The following is a 16523-nucleotide window of genomic DNA, read 5'->3' on the forward strand; positions in this document are numbered from 1 at the left end:
CCCAGGAGAACTAAGATCCAGCTCTTTGCCAATCATGAAAGGACAAAAGAATTACTGGCAAATATGGTTTTTAAAGCTCAGACCCTCCCTCTGCACCCCGATACGTCTTCCTGCGTTTTCACACAGCGAGTGCTTCTCTCTGTCCTCTTCTCCTGCTGGCTCGCTGGTTTGTACAGAGCTTATATTGACTTCTGTGCTCAATATTTGGAAACAGATATGGGGAATCCAGCAGCCCACCTTTCTCCCCCTCACGGAGGCACCTGGGCACAGACTCTCGCTCTTCGGGTGCCCATTGGGGGAGCCCCCAAATAGGGGTTTTCCCTTTTTACTCTCTTTTCAACCTGAGCCCCACTCTGGGCCCCCTTATGTCAAACCTCAGCACCCTGTGAGTCTGGGGGCAGGCTCCCACGCACTGTTCCCTCATTCTTTCGTATCGGAGGGGTCCCATGTGTTAATTTTTCAGAAGGCATATTTTCCTCTTAAGATGTTAAAGAAAATAAACTTAGGAACAGCTGTGGTTTACTCGTGGTCCAGCCAATAACTGTTTGAAACTCCCAATCAGTAGCTAACACTTGACTTGTCAGCTGGATGCCTGTGTACTCATCTGCAAATCTTTTTTAACTTTTCTTTTTTTTAAGAATTTTCTGTCTAAACCTATCGTGACCCCATTTTGCCTGGACAGGTTCCATAAACCCAACTTGGCAAATTCATGTCGTCCCTCCACTAAGCAAACTTGCCCAAGGTAATAAGGAAAGATTGCCGATGCTTGTTGAATGCACACCACGCACCAGGCTTGTTGTGGGCACTTGACCTCTCGTATTATTATCCCAGTTCAGAGATGAGTACACTGAGACCCAGAGAGGTTAGGTAACCTGTCCAGGGTTACCCAGCCAGAGATGCCCCACCTGCCCCATGCCCTGCAATGGCCACAATACTATGGTGCTGTCCCCCTCCTTTCTCTCCCTTTCCCATCCCAGAAAAGGGCCAAGAATAAATTCCTGGTTTCACTGACAGATGTGCAGATGCTGTCTGGAGCAGCCCAGCCCCGGAGACCTTTGGGCATTATTTGCAATTGTTGGATTTCCCCGGGGAAAATAAAATTTCCAAGTTGGAATATGAGTCAATAGGAGCTGCAGGCACAGTGCCCTGATATCACGTTGGCCTGACTCGGTCCCTGAGCAGCATCTCCTGGGGGTGGGACACGTCCCAGAGCCAGACCAACCCTGTTGTCCTCAGCAACTCACAGCCCTGTCTTCTCGGTGTCCCCAGATGAGGATTGCCGAGTGTACCTGTCTGACCCCAAAAGGGAAGATAATCGTAATCCGCACAGCTATTACTTTCATGGTTTTAACAGTGAACGCGGCCCTTGCTACAGGCAGGCAGTGTGGATAGCACTCTATGTATGTTAACTCCTCCAACCCTCACTCCAGCCCTGTGAGGTAGGTGCTGTTACTATTATCATTCTCACTTTACAGCTGAGGAAACTGAGGGAGAGAGAGCTTCAGGGACTTGCCCACACCAGGGGAAGTTAGAGAATGCTTGGTTCATCCCTGAAACAAAAGTCAGACCGAGCAGCTGCAGCATCTTGCGTGGCCGTCCTACAATCTGTCCAGATGCGCATGTCCGGGGGCGGTGGCCTGAAGAGCAGCCACCGTGCTGGCTGGAGTTAGGTGTCCTGAATGCAGTGCCGGCCGTGCTGCTGACCCGCTGGGTGACCTTGGAGGAGTCGCTGGGCTCTGTCAGCCTTGGCATCTGCCCCTTGAACTGGGGACAGAGATGCCAAGCTCAGAGGCGGGGCACACGTGGGTGTGCGCTGAGGGGCCTCTCTTCCTTTGTGAACCATCCTCTCACTCTCTCGACTCTGAAACAGGAATCCAGCCCTGGGCTGTGTCAGGGTGGCCACTTCCTGCAGAGACGGGTGACGGGCAGTTTCAGCGCTGGGCTCCACTGGGGCCGCTTGTCTGAGGGACAAAGGAGTTCTCTTAAACTCAGGCTGGAAATAGAAAAGAATCCCTGCCATTGAGAGCTGCCCACTCGCCCTGGGTAATCACCTCCCTCACCACCGAGGGCGAGTCTGCTCCCTTCCCACTGAGCATCCGGCTCCGCAGCCCGGCTGGGGAGGACTGTGTCTGTGCTGGTGCTGTGACCCTCCTGGGCTCCACAGCCCATGGGGAGGACTGTGTCTGTGCTGGTGCTGCGACCCTCCTGGGCTCCACAGCCCATGGGGAGGACTGTGTCTGTGCTGGTGCTGCGACCCTCCTGGGCTCCACAGCCCATGGGGAGGACTGTGTCTGTGCTGGTGCTGCGACCCTCCTGGGCTCCACAGCCCATGGGGAGGACTGTGTCTGTGCTGGTGCTGCGACCCTCCTGGGCTCCACAGCCCATGGGGAGGACTGTGTCTGTGCTGGTGCTGCGACCCTCCTGGGCTCCACAGCCCATGGGGAGGACTGTGTCTGTGCTGGTGCTGCGACCCTCCTGGGCTCCGTCACTCTTTCCACAGCGGCTCTTGTGCCCTCCCTTCTCCTTTGTTAGAGGAAGCCGGCCCCCTCTTCAGCCACCCCGAAGCCAGCTAACCTTCCCAGGGCCCCCTGGGACAAACCCATCCGGCCAGGTCACATGGCTGAGGCAACTGTGCTCCGGACAGAAGACCAAATGCGAACTCTGTCTCTATACTCCTTCCTACGAGGCTTCACATCAGCCTTGCATCCGCCCTCCCTCATGGGGACGCTGCCCGTGCTCTTGCCGACCCCCCAGCTTTGGATGTTTTGAAATAAAAGCGGTCCTTGACAGTCTAGGACAGGCCTTATTTTAAATTTTGTGCCTTGCTCTCTGAAGAGATACATACGACCGTGAGGTGAGAGAGCCATGTCCTGGGACCGTGCTTTCTCCCCCTGCCCACCCCCTGTCCCTAACAACCTGGCAGTTAAAAAGAAAAGAACCTGCATCTGAGACGCATGTCATCTTGTCATTGCAGACCCTGGAAACGATGGACTCGGGGAAGCCGTTCCTTCATGCCTTTTTCATTGACCTGGAGGGCTGTATTAAAACCCTCAGATACTTCGCAGGGTGGGCAGACAAGATACAGGGCAGGACCATCCCCACCGGTGAGCCACTGCAGGACGCGCAGCCCCGCCTGGGGCCTCTCTGGGGCTCTGTCTTCTCTTCAGGGTACTGCTGGTCTTTGGCCCCAGGGCATCCTTCCCCGTCCCAAAAAAGAAGTGGCACCATGATGATTCCCGTTCTGAGGAATTTTACTTTTGAAATTGAGTTTAAAATCGCTTCTTTGTGGTATAGACAAGACTTGGAGCTGACATTTTTGTGGGTTTCTGGGTTTCTTTCTTGGCGTTTTACTACTTAAAATTCTTAACTTAGATTAATGCGAGTGTCTTCCTCTCCTCCATGGAACCTCTCCTCCAGATGACAACGTTGTGTGTTTCACCAGGCATGAGCCCGTAGGAGTGTGTGGGGCCATCACTCCCGTAAGTACGGCGGCTTTTCCAGATAGATCTATATGGAGCCCCCCAACTCCCCTGTGGCCTTTGGAACCAATTTCTAGGGTGTTTTGATTTGATCACACCAGCATTAATTGAGCATTTGCTATGTGTGTGGCATGGAGCTCAGTACTTGGGGATTATCAAGATGGATTGGACCCCATCCCTGTTCTCAAGGGGCCAGGAGTACAGCAAAAGGCACCACGGTTTCCAAACGGAGGGGTCATGGGTGGCCAGCAACCCTCAGGCAGTGGTCTCTTAGCTGGACCTTGAAGTATAGGAAAGAATCGTCCAACGGGAAGAAGTGTTTTCTAAGCAGTAGGAATGGCCTGAGCCGAGGTGTGGAAGTGCCTGGGTGACTTGGAAGGCAGTAGGCCAGCCGGTGGAGCCAAGCTCAGGCGGCGGGGGAAAGAGTGAGGAAGAGGATGAGCACACGCGTCAGGTGCTGTGGGCCCGGCTTCCAGTGGACCTTGGCCACCAAGGGCCCAGACTTTATGCACTGGGAAGCGGGGAGCCTTGCAGGTGCTAGGATGCTGCCTATCTGCTGGAGGAGACTCCGGGCCCCTGCAACAGCTGGGCAGGGAGCTGGGGAGACAGGTAGGAGCATGGAGAGAGGATTGGAAAAGTGCTCCGTGGAGGCAAGGAAGATGTTGTCCCTTCAGCAAAGAGTTTTGAGAAGCACTACGTGCCAGGCATGGTACTGAGACATGAAGGGAAGGGGCCCGGCCTTTGTCCCTGAGGAACTTGCAGGGCAGGTAGAAGGAGGAATTCATGGCGGGAGAAATGATAAGACAGGACCCCTTTGAGGAACACGCAGAGATGTGGATTTGAAAGCTTCTGAGGAGGTAGAGTTGATAGAGTCTGGTGGCTAATCAGGCACTGGGGTGAGTCCTGACTGGAACTGGGTGGATGGTATTACCGACCGGTGAGATGGGGAGACTGGGGGAGAAGTAGAGGTGGAGGTGGAGGGAAATGAAGAATGATGGTAATTCCAGGCAGGTGAGGTTGAGGGGCCAGTGGAAACAGCCAGGCACAGGGTCCCATTAGACATTTGCATTTTTGGGTCTGGGGCTCAAGAGAGAGGCCGAGGCTGGAGCTACCCATGAGCAATGGTCAGCCCAGAGGGATTTCTGCCCATCAAGCTGGGTGAGGCAGTTGGAGGGGAGTCACCCAAGGAGGGGGTGTAGAGTGAGCAAAGAAGAGGGCCAGGGGCCAAATTCCACAGACCACCAGGGGACCCCACTGAGAAGTCTGAGCAGCTAGGGTCAGGAGCATCCCAGGGATGGAATACATTTCCAGAAAGAGACTGTGGTCAATGGGGTCATATCCTACCCAGAAATTAAAAACAGAAACACAGCTGTTGGGTTTGCTCACCGAGAGCAGTGTCAGGGGGTCTCAGGTGCCATGTAAGCCAAATTGCCGGGACTTCCGGAAGGGGAGCCGGGCACGTGGGTACCACTCTTCCAAGAAGTTGTGCTGAGAGAGAAGGAGCTGCTAGAAGAGGCGGAGGCTGAGGGAAGGTGCGTATTTGTTTGCAGGATAGAGAGATGATGGTATTTGTGTGCTAAGGAGTAGAATCCAGGAAGAGGAGGGGACCCTGGCCGCTGGTGGGGAGCCCAGAAGCAATGCCTACTGTCATTTATCAGAGCACACAGGCCCTTGGGAACGAGCATCTCATGTTTGTTGTCTATGGTAGGAATTCCAGATGGAGTAGGGGTGGGGGAAACTCCAGTGGCTGTCCCAGGAGGTGGCCACCTTCGGTCAGCCCCGCGGGGATGGGCATGCACATGAGCTCCTCTGTCCACATCCTTGGAGCAGAGGGAGCCAAACAGACTCTTCTTTTAGGGGGGAGGTTGTGGGATGGCTAGATTCAAACTAACTGCTCTCTTGGAGATGCTTGGTTTCATCTCATCTCATCAAAGATGACACTTTGAGCATCAGTATAGCAGAAGACACAAGCCTGGCCGTGAATCCTGGTCTTTGCCTGCTGTTTCATGACCTTGGGCAGGTGACCTCTGTGTCTCAGTTCCCTCATCTGTAAATGGGAGCGATAATACCTCGTATGGGTTTGCAGGGATCAAATGAGTTAAGTTTTTGTGAGGTCCTTGGAACAGCGCCCAGCACGTGGTGAATGCTCAGTGGACGTTAGCTCCTGTTAGGCTTGTTGTCACAACGTTTTCGGTATCCTTGCCTCTGTAGATGAAAGACGACAAGAAAAGCATTTCCCAAAATGAATTTCACCGAACACCAAATCGGGGTGGGGGGGATGCATATATGTTCCATAAGAAGAGAAAAAGATCCTGTGGCGTCTGAGTTTAGGAAAGGCAGGCCTTGTTTCTGCAGGACTTTTCAGAGCCTTTAACAAGCTGATGAAATTATAAACCTCCAAGAGGAGAAGGTAGTGCACGTACTGCAGAATCCTCTTTCAAAGACTACCTAGTAGCATCTTCCAGAATGCAGTTTAGGAAGCTCCTAGCAGGAATGCAGCTCTCATTATTGTACATTCCTATGCTACCCTTTATACCCCAAATCTAGACCATGAAAAGCAAGTGTCCTCCGTAGAGGCATCATTGGGCCTCCCGGGCAGGGTAGTGGGGTTGATTTGGGCCCTCCGAACTCCTCTATGTTCTGCTGCAGTGGAACTTCCCTCTGCTGATGCTGGTGTGGAAGCTGGCGCCCGCTCTCTGCTGTGGGAACACTGTGGTTGTGAAGCCGGCCGAACAGACTCCCCTCACTGCCCTTTATCTGGGCTCTCTGATCAAAGAGGTAAGACCTCCGAAAGGAAAATATTGTGTGTTCTTGATAACATTGCTGCTCCTAGGAACCAGGCCACCACCACAAGATACAGCTGCCCGCGGAGCTGTACGTGCGTGACAGGGCCAGCCTGCTCACACCGGTGGGAGGGGATGACTCCTGTGTTTCACTTGGCAGCTGTGCTTTCTTTCTCCTGCTTGTGGTCACTGAGCAAGAAGAAACTCCTTTCCTCCCACTGAGCCTAATGAGAATACTTAACTCTTATTATGGGCTCAAACCTATGGTTTAGGACCAAATGTTTTGTCTAGAGAATTTGCAGGAGATTCACTCTGGAAGGAGCCAGACATCCGGGAGGTTCTTCGGGCCTCACGTTTGTGGTGTGTGAAGCAGTCTGTTTTTCTCTGGGAGGGGGGTCTTGCCAGCTCCCACTGAGGGGCTGCCGTGGAGCCAGGCTCCCTCACCCGGAGCCCCCTCACCAGTGCTCTGCTCTGGAGACCATCCCCTGGGCAGCCACGGCTCAGGGAAACAAGCGGCACAAAGGGACACCTGCTTCAGACACACCTGGCAACATGTTTCAGCCATGTTGTCCCCAGCTTGTGTGTCACAAGGAGTTTTAAAAAGAAACAGAAAGGAAAGGGGGATGGGAGAATGACCCACTCGCTTCTCTTCTCAGCTGGGCTAATGTGACCAGAAGCACGACCTCTGCTGCTTAGATGCAAGGTCGCAGCAGCCAGTAAATGATCCGTCTTCCACTTTCCTTTGACCTGTGATGTAGGACATAATTATGTCATATTAACAAGGCTTACAGATTGCAAAATCATAATTCTTAAAACACAGCATCTAGAAAAACTAAAGACTCGAGCACCAGGCCCTAATATCTTGCCTGCCTAAAATAATGTGTTTTAAGTAAGACACTGGGCATGTGGGGAACAGCATCCCCTCCTCGTTCTTTTGTGGTGTTCTTTCTTGGGTGATAAAGATGCCTCACGCGTGCAAAGGCATGGATGTGAAAGGAACGGCAGCCCCTACCTTTGGGAAGGGCCAGCTCCAGGTGTGGCCCGGGTTCAACACACAACAACTTTGAGGGAGGGATACTGTGTTGTCATTTAGAACATTAATGGGGCAGATTTGAAAAATGAAAGCTGACGTTGGGGAAGGATATTTTGCAGGTGCCTCTGAGCCTTGAAGGTTGTGACCGAGGTGTCCCGCCTCCCCCAACACACAGACAGATAGCACACAGAGACACACACAGGCACACAGAAACACAGACACATGCACAGATGCACACACATCAGACACATACACACACAAACACACACACACATAGAGACACTCACAGAGACACAGATGCACACACGGACAGACACAAACACACACACACGCAGAATGGTGCTCTGCTAGGGAGCTCTACCACCATTTTGCTCAGAGGCCCTTTGGGGATGGGAAGTGCTGCCTGGAAGGAGGGGTGTACACCTCACCCTGGCCCAGCGCGCACACTGGGCCCAGACTTCCCAGGACTTCCCAGAGGATGCTGCTCTGCTCTGGGACGGCACACAGCCATGGCACTCTCAGACACTCGGGTCTGGGGTGGACACTGGCCCATCCTCCTCCTCTGAATGCCATCTCGATTTCCTCCCAGGTTGGATTCCCTCCAGGCGTGGTGAACATCGTGCCAGGATTTGGGCCCACAGCGGGAGCAGCAATTTCTTCTCACCCTCAGATCAGCAAGATAGCCTTCACTGGGTCCACAGAGGTAACTTCCTCACGGGCTCAGTCACTGCATGATTTGAGACCTGGGGGCTTTTCTTCTGAGAGGCTAAACTATGATTTATGATCCTTCTAAATTTGACCACGTTTTAGCACATACCAATCAGCTAAAAAAAAAAAGTCACTGGTCCCATTTCCAAACTAAGTAAATATTTAGTAGAACTCAGAAGCCTTAGAAGAAAAGATTGATAGATAAGGTAAAATAAAAATGTAAAGCATCCATAGGATAAACAACATCATAAACAAGGTTAAAAGGTAAATAATAAGCTGGGGGAAAAAATAGTCATAATTTATGCAGCTCTCCAAAGGTTAAAATTCATATTTGAAGGGCCCCTAAAAATCAATGAGAAAAGGCAAACTGAATGGTGGAAAATGGGAATTCAGAGAAGAGAAAGACGGAATGCCCAGTAGGCCTCGCCTGGTTCACTGGTGATGAGGGAAATGCAAAGTTAGATGAAAATCGGACTCTTCTTTTGTCTGTCAGATCAGTAAAAACCGAAATCCGGTATAATTGGGGCTCCGAGAAAACAGCCTGTGACCCACCCTGGGCCTGAGGGGGAGGGCAGGATTGTGGCACTGGCCATAGATTTGAAAGTGGGAAACTTTTGATTCATAAATTCCATCTCGAAGCAACTACTTAGAGAAATATTCTCACAAGCCTTCCAGGACGCCTTTTCCAGTGGTCGAGCGTATCCGTTCTGTACAGTGTTTGACAGCCGTTACAATAAGGAAAGCTGTCCGCCATCTATTGTTGAAGCACAAAAAACGTCAACAGTGGGAAGGCAGACACAATATGAGCCTGTCAGTAGAAGTGCGTGTGTAGAGAAATAGAAACTGTCTGGAAGGATTCCCAAGAGATTCTTACCGTGGCGACCTCTGAGGCACGTCCTGGGGCACGGGGCGAGGGGAGACCAAAACTGTCCCCCTTCAATTCACACCCGTCTGTATGTGGGATTATTTTTAATGAGAAGGTACTTCCTCTGTCCTTAAAAAAGAAAAGAATAAACACTTCCCATGCAACAAGTGTCCCCATCTCCTTCTAGTTTGGTCCAGCAGAAGCCCAAGCCCTGTCCTGCTGGACAATACTGCCGCCGCCCTCCTGTGCTGGCCAGGGTGAGCACTGTTAGAGAGGCATAGCGAGACCCAGTGGGGGCCCTGCATGACGTTAAAACAGCCAGCGGCGCTCAGCACACTGACCGGAGCAGCCCCAGCTCCAAGCCTGGCTTGGCGGCCAGGAGATGGGGGGGGGGGTGGGGAAGAGGTCCAGCAGGGTGGTGCTCTCGCTCGGCAACCGACCTCACGGATGAGAAAGTGGCCTCTGTGACCGCAGGGGTTGCTCGATGGCAGGCATCTCCGTAACAGGGGTGCTTTTCGCCCTAGGACCCCCGCTGCATCCAGCTGTAGGAGCACACCTCTACCCATCCCAGGAATCGCCAGCTTGTGGCAGACTGGTTTTGCTTCTGTTGATCTCCCTGGGGACAGTCATTGCCGCAGTGGATCTATTCCACACCTCATTCAGTCCATCATTCACGAGCTGGCTGATTTTTAAAATGCACTCACCCCTCAGTTTTGGGGAAACAAGGCTGGAAGAAGCCAGCCCTGCTTGCTAGCTGTCTGTGCACATTGGTCTCTGAAGGTCTTCCAGGCTCTAAGTTGCTGGCGTCTGGCCCAAGGCAAGTCACTGCAGTGTGCTGGGTCCAGCCTGCCCTCCAACAGTGCACAGGGTGATAGGAGAGACCCTTGAGGTCCATGGGGGCGGCTGAGTAGCAGTTTGGTGAGTGGTCCTTCTGTTACTTCAGAGCACACCAATTCTCTCCCCACACCCGGGGAAGCTTCAGTCATAGAGTGTTTCCAGAGAATTGTCTCCTTCTCATCCTGAGGGTCAGCTTCCCTGTTTCCCACCTTCTCAGAGGTTCCCTCAGGTTACACCAAAGAGACACAGAGAACCACCTGCTCCATTGCTGAGAGGTGGAAGAGCTGCCCCTTCGTCCCCTTGAGCTCTTTACCAGACTAGCTGGACCAGCCTGCTGCTGGGAGGGACAGCCACCAGGACAGGTGACTAGCCGGCTCTGTCACTAGCCAGCTGTGTGACAAGTCACTGGGCCTTCCAAAGGCTCCTGCTCCACCTCTGTAAGTGGAGCTCAGACCAAGGATTCCGGCCATGTCAAGGTCTGAGCTTTGAGAAGATGCTGAGAGAGGCCAGGAAGTGAGGCAGCAGCATCAAGGCCCAGGGCGCCTGGCAGAGAGGTGGGGGTCTGGCCACACAGCACTCACTGCCTCCCGGCATGTCCAGGACGTTTGGGCCGCGTCCAGCCACGTTCGAGGTTTAATCTGGTCTGCTTTTTATCCTGAAGGTTGGAAAGCTGGTTAAAGAAGCCTCCTCCCAGAGCAATCTGAAGAGGGTGACGCTGGAGCTGGGAGGGAAAAACCCCTGTATCGTGTGTGCCGACGCTGACTGTGAGTCTCTCCCCTCTGGGCCTTGCTGGGGCTTTAGGGGGTCCATAAATCTCTCCCCACTTCCTTGCCTGGATTCCGACTCACTCAAGACACACACACACACACACATACACATGGGGACGTTTTCCCACCGTGGTCATCCTGCCAGAACAGGCAGGTGGGGATGGAGCTCTCTTGCTGATAGAAAGCTGCGTCGGAGGAGGACCTGCCCTTCAAGGTTAAGTTCACCTTCCCGGTCCCCACAGAGCTGGGGCCGTGAGGAGCAGGCCGGATTCTTCTCCAGAGTCCCTGTGCAGGGGGAGGGCCAGGAGCAGGGGGACAGGACAGGTGCTCCCTGCTCACAGGCATCGAGCATCCGATCCCCGAGTCAGGGTTCCCTGTCGTGCTCTCAGGCTCTCCAAAGACTTGAGATGTTTCTTCCCATTTTGTCTCAGGCCTGACATATCAGAGGAGGACAGTGGCAGCTGACCCTTAAAAATAACCCCCTGGTCTGAGTACTGTCTCTGCCTCTACCACCTCTTCCCTGGGAAAGCAACTCTGCCCAGCAGCTTGGGGGCAGTTTGTGACACAGTATTAAAATATATGCTATTCTTGGCTGCCGTGTCAAGAAGAGGGAAGAAAGGACCACGCGGGCATTCATTCACCTGCTGACAGGGTCAGCTGTCAAAAGGCGTAACTTCCTAAGTACCCTGAAGCACCTGTGCCTTAAAGAATAACCTCCCCCACCAGCCCACTGGTGCCAGAAATTCCTTTCACAGCAAACAAAGCCTTCCATTCTACACTCAGATAAGGTTGGAATTGCAAATATTCCTGAGAAAAAAATGACCCTGGCACAATTTCTTGCTAAGGTGTAAATGACTGATATCCTTGACACTAGCTTTCCGTGGGAGAGAGGCCTAGGTGAAGAAACAGGCTCCAAGGAAGGAGAGGGAATCTGAGCAGGAAGTTGGACTGCTGGTTTTTTGCCTGGGTTGGTGCTCCCTTGTGGAACATCGTTCGTGTTACTAATGGTTTCTGGAGCCACATGAAGCAGTGGGTGTGGCCCCACTGCAACCCACGTTTGGAGTTCCAAACTCCAATCTCAAAGAGCAAGGACTCCTGTTTTTCATTCTTGTGCCACCATATCTGGGATCCCCATCTGCACCTCAGCTCATGCTCTTTTCTTCCTAGTGACTAGGAAACTGCCACTAACCCCCAGGACTCCTGTTTGAGGGTTGGTTTGACAAGGTCATACACACCCTATGTAGCCATCTCCTACTCCTCATCTGGGCAGTGCCAGTCCAAAAAATTAAATCCTGACATAACTGGCATCCCAGGCATGATACCAACAGTGACACGCCACCGTTCCCACCACTGCAGCCGCCACCCCAGCTCCCATCAGGGTGCAGGAAGTGAATTAGTTCTTTTGGAGGAGGGGCAGTTTTAAGCTGGCACAGAGAGAGTCGGGGGTGCGGGGAGTGGCAAGAACCTTGTGATGCTGTCCTGCTGCCACAGCAACTTACACAGAAGACCCTGCTGGATAGCAACAGCGTGGTTCTCAAAGCCCAGGGCAGTGCTCCTGGGAGCTGCCCAGAGAGCAGTACTGCATGTCAGCGGGTCACCTGCCCCTGGCCAGAGGGCTCTTGCTTTTGCTCTGTGCAGAGGAAAGCTGTGCTTTTTAAGCTAGCGTGGGGGTGCATGGGGGGGTGGTGCAGGGAGGGTGCTGAAAACCCAGCCAGTGGTGGGGCTAGAAGCCCCTCTGTGAATGTAAATGGCATCCCACTAGCACACATCCTTTAAGCATGTCCCCCAAAATCTCACTAAGCACCTTCTGGTTCATTTTAGTAACTGGTTTTAATTCAGTGTCAGCTCTACAATTCAGATTCAGCCTTCATCAGGCAGAATCAGTGCATTTTTTTTAACCCTTATAAGTCATAAATGGTGTTGTGTTACTTAATAAGACCTTTCTTTTGCTCAAGGTGGAAAATTCTGGCGCCCTTAAAAGTTCTCACCAGTGGCTGACATCAATATTTACCAAAGGTTATTCTGTAGAACATTAGTCTGCAGAAAGGCCAGGGAGGGACCCATGGGCAGGTGAAATGGGGAACTCCACAACAATCTGAGCTCACTGTCATAGTAAAGGTCCTGAGAATTCCTGCAGTCAGGGGACCAATTTAACCCTAAACTCAGTGGACTCGAAAATCCTTTTTCCCATCCTCTCTGTTTGGAAAATGCTGAGAACAAAATTAATTTCTGAAACGCAGCCATTCTGGGGCCTGTTTTCTGGTGTGGGCAATTAGAGCTGCAGCTGTCGCCAGTCCGCCCTAACGACTTAATCGCTTCCTCTTGCCCCCGCTGCCTCCCTCCCTCCAGTGGACTTGGCAGTGGAGTGCGCCCATCAGGGAGTGTTCTTCAACCAAGGCCAGTGCTGCACAGCTGCCTCCAGGGTGTTCGTAGAGGAGCAGGTCTACGCCGACTTTGTCAGGCGGAGCGTGGAGTATGCCAAGAAACGGCCTGTCGGAGACCCCTTCGACGTCAGAACGGAACAGGGGCCCCAGGTAACCTACTGAAGTGTCAGAACCTGCGGTTCATGTCAGGGGGCTGCCTGGTTCAGCCCCGTCCAGCCCCGGTGCTCTGCGATTCCAGGGTCCCTCTCCAAGCAGAAGGCAGGCTGCCTTGCCCTGCCACTTAGGCTTTTGTTTGGACACTGCTCAACAGTGCAGTCCCATCAGGTCTCGGGGGAGTTATTAAAACAGGGTGGACACACCGGGGCTTTGCTCTTTGCAGCAGATAATGCTGAGCTCAGGGTCTTGGCAGCAGGAAGGCGTTCCAGTTCATAAGGCCATGTGGCTGCACCTCCAGCCAGAGGACCATCCCTTCTCGGAGCCCCGGGGTCCCAGGAGAGAGCCTCAGGCCGAGGTTGTCTTCCCTTCTGGTCTCCCTGCAGAAGGGGAGCTGTAACCCTGACTGAAAGGCAGCAGAGTGCAGGTGGAGGCAGTACCCGGAGCTGGCCGTCTCAGCCGGGAGGCCCTCGGGCCCACATCAGTTACAGGACAAGACAACTATCAGAAACTAAAGAGTCCCCTCCCTCGGGGGCTGGGGCTGCGTCTCGAGGCAGGAAGAGCATGTCTCGAGGCCTGGTTTTCAAAGCTTAACAACGCCAGTATGAAAATGATCATAACCACGAGGTTTAACAACCTCTTTAAAAGGGCGCATCCTGTATCACTTTCTTACTAATTATGCAGTGCAGCAGATGATAAATATTTAAAAGAGGGCAGGCTGACCCTCCCATGCATTATTGAAATGGAGCTCAACAGAAACCCACTTTGCTTGTAGCCGAAGTCCTGCCCCGGCTGTGGAGTGTCACATCGCATGTCAGGACTCACCCACCTGCGTCTATCCCGGGAGCTTGCTGCTAGCCCACTGCCTCCACACCCCATGTTTACTCCTTCCAAACCTCAGTTTCCTCATCTGGAAGATGGGAGTAATCAATGAAAATTTCAGGGCACCTAATAAGTTTTTATTTTTTAAAGGGGGAGCGTTAAAGGACAAGCTCCCTGATCTAGGTGGCAATGAATGTCTGGGCATGACTTCAAGCCGTGTTGGTCGGGTCTTGCTTGACCATCCTGTGGGGTCTCCCTGAGAAGGGGGGGCGACCACATGGAAAAGGTGCATTTCTGGCCACACTGCCCACCCTGGCCTTGCACCAGCCCACATGCTCTGTGGCTCTGATGCCACGTGACCCTGGTGGAGAGAAGTGTCTCCACTGTGGCCACTCTCCATCCTGCCAGGCCTCAGCTCCAGACCAGCGGCCAGTGACATGAAAGTTGTCTGGTGGCCTTGGTTGGATTTCAGATTTGAATACAAACACAGTCACAAGTCATTATCGAATCTACCATGATTTTAAAACTAATCCAGAATCCATGGAAAATATGTGAGCTGATCCCACACTAAGGAAACCCTTTTACCCCATCATTATTCCTAAGTGTCTTTCCAAGGCTCTGGGCTTAACTTCTGAAGCCAGATGTACAAATCTCTTCCAAGAGGGCAGATCCGAGCAGAACGGGTGTTGATTTCATCAGTGCTTTTGATGCTGCTGCTGCAAGTCCTTTTGAAAGCTCACTTAAGCTGTCCAAGCTCAGCGTATTATTTTAGGATGCTGTTGGATTTTTTTCCCCAAAGTGCTTTTTCATCTACGGTAATAAGGTTTTACTCTGAGAGGACTTACATCTGTCCAAATAGTCCTGTCTGTCTCATGCCTGTAAAACAGCTAGCTGACCTAGATCCGCGTCCACTGCAGGCAGCCGCTCGTCGGAATGCTCCAAAAGCATTCAGGTTTATGTGGCAACTGAGCAACCAGGTACATGACCAACACTGCAGGCCACCTGGTGGAGGCTGGATCGGCGTCCTCCCCGCAGAGCCAAGCACAGCCTCCAGCTGGTCTTTCAAGGGCCATATTTCTCTGTCTCTGGTGCTGTGCCCTGCCACGTCCATCACTTCCGGCAGGTTCTTCTTCCTGCTCTGACCTTTCATGGGTGATTAGATTTAAACAGTGTGTTCACATGGACTCGCCAGGGAGAGCTGAGTTTGGATAGGTAGGGTTTCCACAGCGACCTGGCGCTGCCTGCAGGACAGACGGGCCTGCAGCCTGTCTTCCATGGTCAGTGGCCACTCTGTCATTAGATGGAACCCTGAAAGCCCTTGTGGCCTCCGAGGAGGAGGAGAGCAACACCTTGGACTTTCACCCCAAGACTTGGTTCACTCAGAGGGAAGCTGAGAGAACCTGGAGATATTACTGGATCCATTGCGGTGATTTGAATTCCTTTTTTAAGTGGGAGAGCATACACATGGGTCAAAACCCCAAACACATGTAAAGGTCATAGTGAACAGGCTCCCTTCCTTCTCCCCTTCCATTCATAGGTCTGGTTCTTACCCTGCTTTCCATGGGTGTCCCATGTTCTTAGTTTCTCGTGTATCTCTCCAGAATTTCTTTATGTGTATATGAGTAAATATGAGTATGTATTCTGATTTCCCCTGTTTTTACCCAAAAGATAACTGTGATTTCTATACTGTTTTGCACCTTGGTTTTTGTCTCCTAACAAGAAACCTGAAGAGCTTTCCATACCAGTCCACAGGAACCTGCCTTATTGTTTTTTCACGCACGCATAGAATTCTGCTGTGTGAATCCACCAGAATTCAAGCATCATGTTCTGATGACCCTATGGGTGTGCAGTCATGTAGGATGCCGCAGAGTAGGTAGTTTCGCACACAGGCAAGGACATCCCTGGGACAGGGACAGATTCCCCAAGTGGCACTGCTGAGTGGGAGCACACTGGTGATTTCCAGAAGTGTTGCCAAATTATCTTCCAAGAGGATGAACCAACTTAGTTCCTACCAACCTTGTATGAGCTTGTCTGTTTTTCCAGCCTCACTAACAGGATACGGATTTTTGCCCATCTGATAGTTAAAAATGTTATCTCATTTGGTTTTAACACGGATGTATCTCTTACAATGAGTGAGGTAGAACCTCTTTTCATGTATTTAAAAGCCACTTGACTTCCTTTTCTATCAGCTGTGCCTGTGCTTTGCATATTTTTCTCTCGTATTGCTGGTCATTTTCCTATCACTTCTAAGAATTGTTTACATACTAAAGGGATTGGCTCTATTTCTATAATATTACTTGTCAACTTTTTCCAGTTTGTTGTTTTGCCCTTTAACTTTGCTTCTGATGTTTCCGCCTTTTTTTTTTTTTAACAATACTCAAATTTTTCAATCTTTTCTTTTTGGCTTCTGGATTTCGAGTCATAGAAAGGCCATCAGCACTCCAAGTTCATGGAGGCGTTCTCCCACATGAGAGAATTTGAAAACTTTTATGCTTTCATTTTTCATGGTTAAGACTTTGATCTGTTTGGAATTTATCCTGGTATAAGGTGTGAGGTCTGGATCCAGCTTGATATTTTGACACTGGATCCACACTTCACGAGATGACTGGTCAAGTGACGTGCATGGATTGTGTCCACCCCTACTGAGAAAGCCAGCCTGCTCCTTAGGGACAGACAGTCATCTAAATGCACC

At 51.8% G+C, this 16523-nt stretch overlaps 1 protein-coding gene and 1 long non-coding RNA gene across 3 annotated transcripts in view; one reads left to right on the plus strand and one right to left on the minus strand.

Moving 5' to 3' along the window:
- The window catches only part of ALDH1A3 (aldehyde dehydrogenase 1 family member A3), a 37732-nt gene that overhangs the window by 9655 nt on the left and 11554 nt on the right, over positions 1–16523 (plus strand). For both annotated transcript variants that reach the window (XM_001490555.7, XM_023651467.2), the window contains 6 exons: positions 2975–3104; positions 3418–3479; positions 6129–6257; positions 7885–7998; positions 10367–10469; positions 12822–13006. In XM_001490555.7, the coding sequence (XP_001490605.2) occupies positions 2975–3104; positions 3418–3479; positions 6129–6257; positions 7885–7998; positions 10367–10469; positions 12822–13006 (723 nt within the window). The remainder of the gene's footprint in view (positions 1–2974; positions 3105–3417; positions 3480–6128; positions 6258–7884; positions 7999–10366; positions 10470–12821; positions 13007–16523) is intronic.
- The window catches only part of LOC138924278 (uncharacterized), a 34923-nt gene that overhangs the window by 4013 nt on the left and 14387 nt on the right, over positions 1–16523 (minus strand). The window lies entirely within an intron of this gene.

The sequence above is a fragment of the Equus caballus genome, chromosome 1 (assembly GCF_041296265.1).
Source record: "Equus caballus isolate H_3958 breed thoroughbred chromosome 1, TB-T2T, whole genome shotgun sequence".
In the NCBI taxonomy this organism is placed as follows: Eukaryota; Metazoa; Chordata; class Mammalia; order Perissodactyla; family Equidae; genus Equus; species Equus caballus.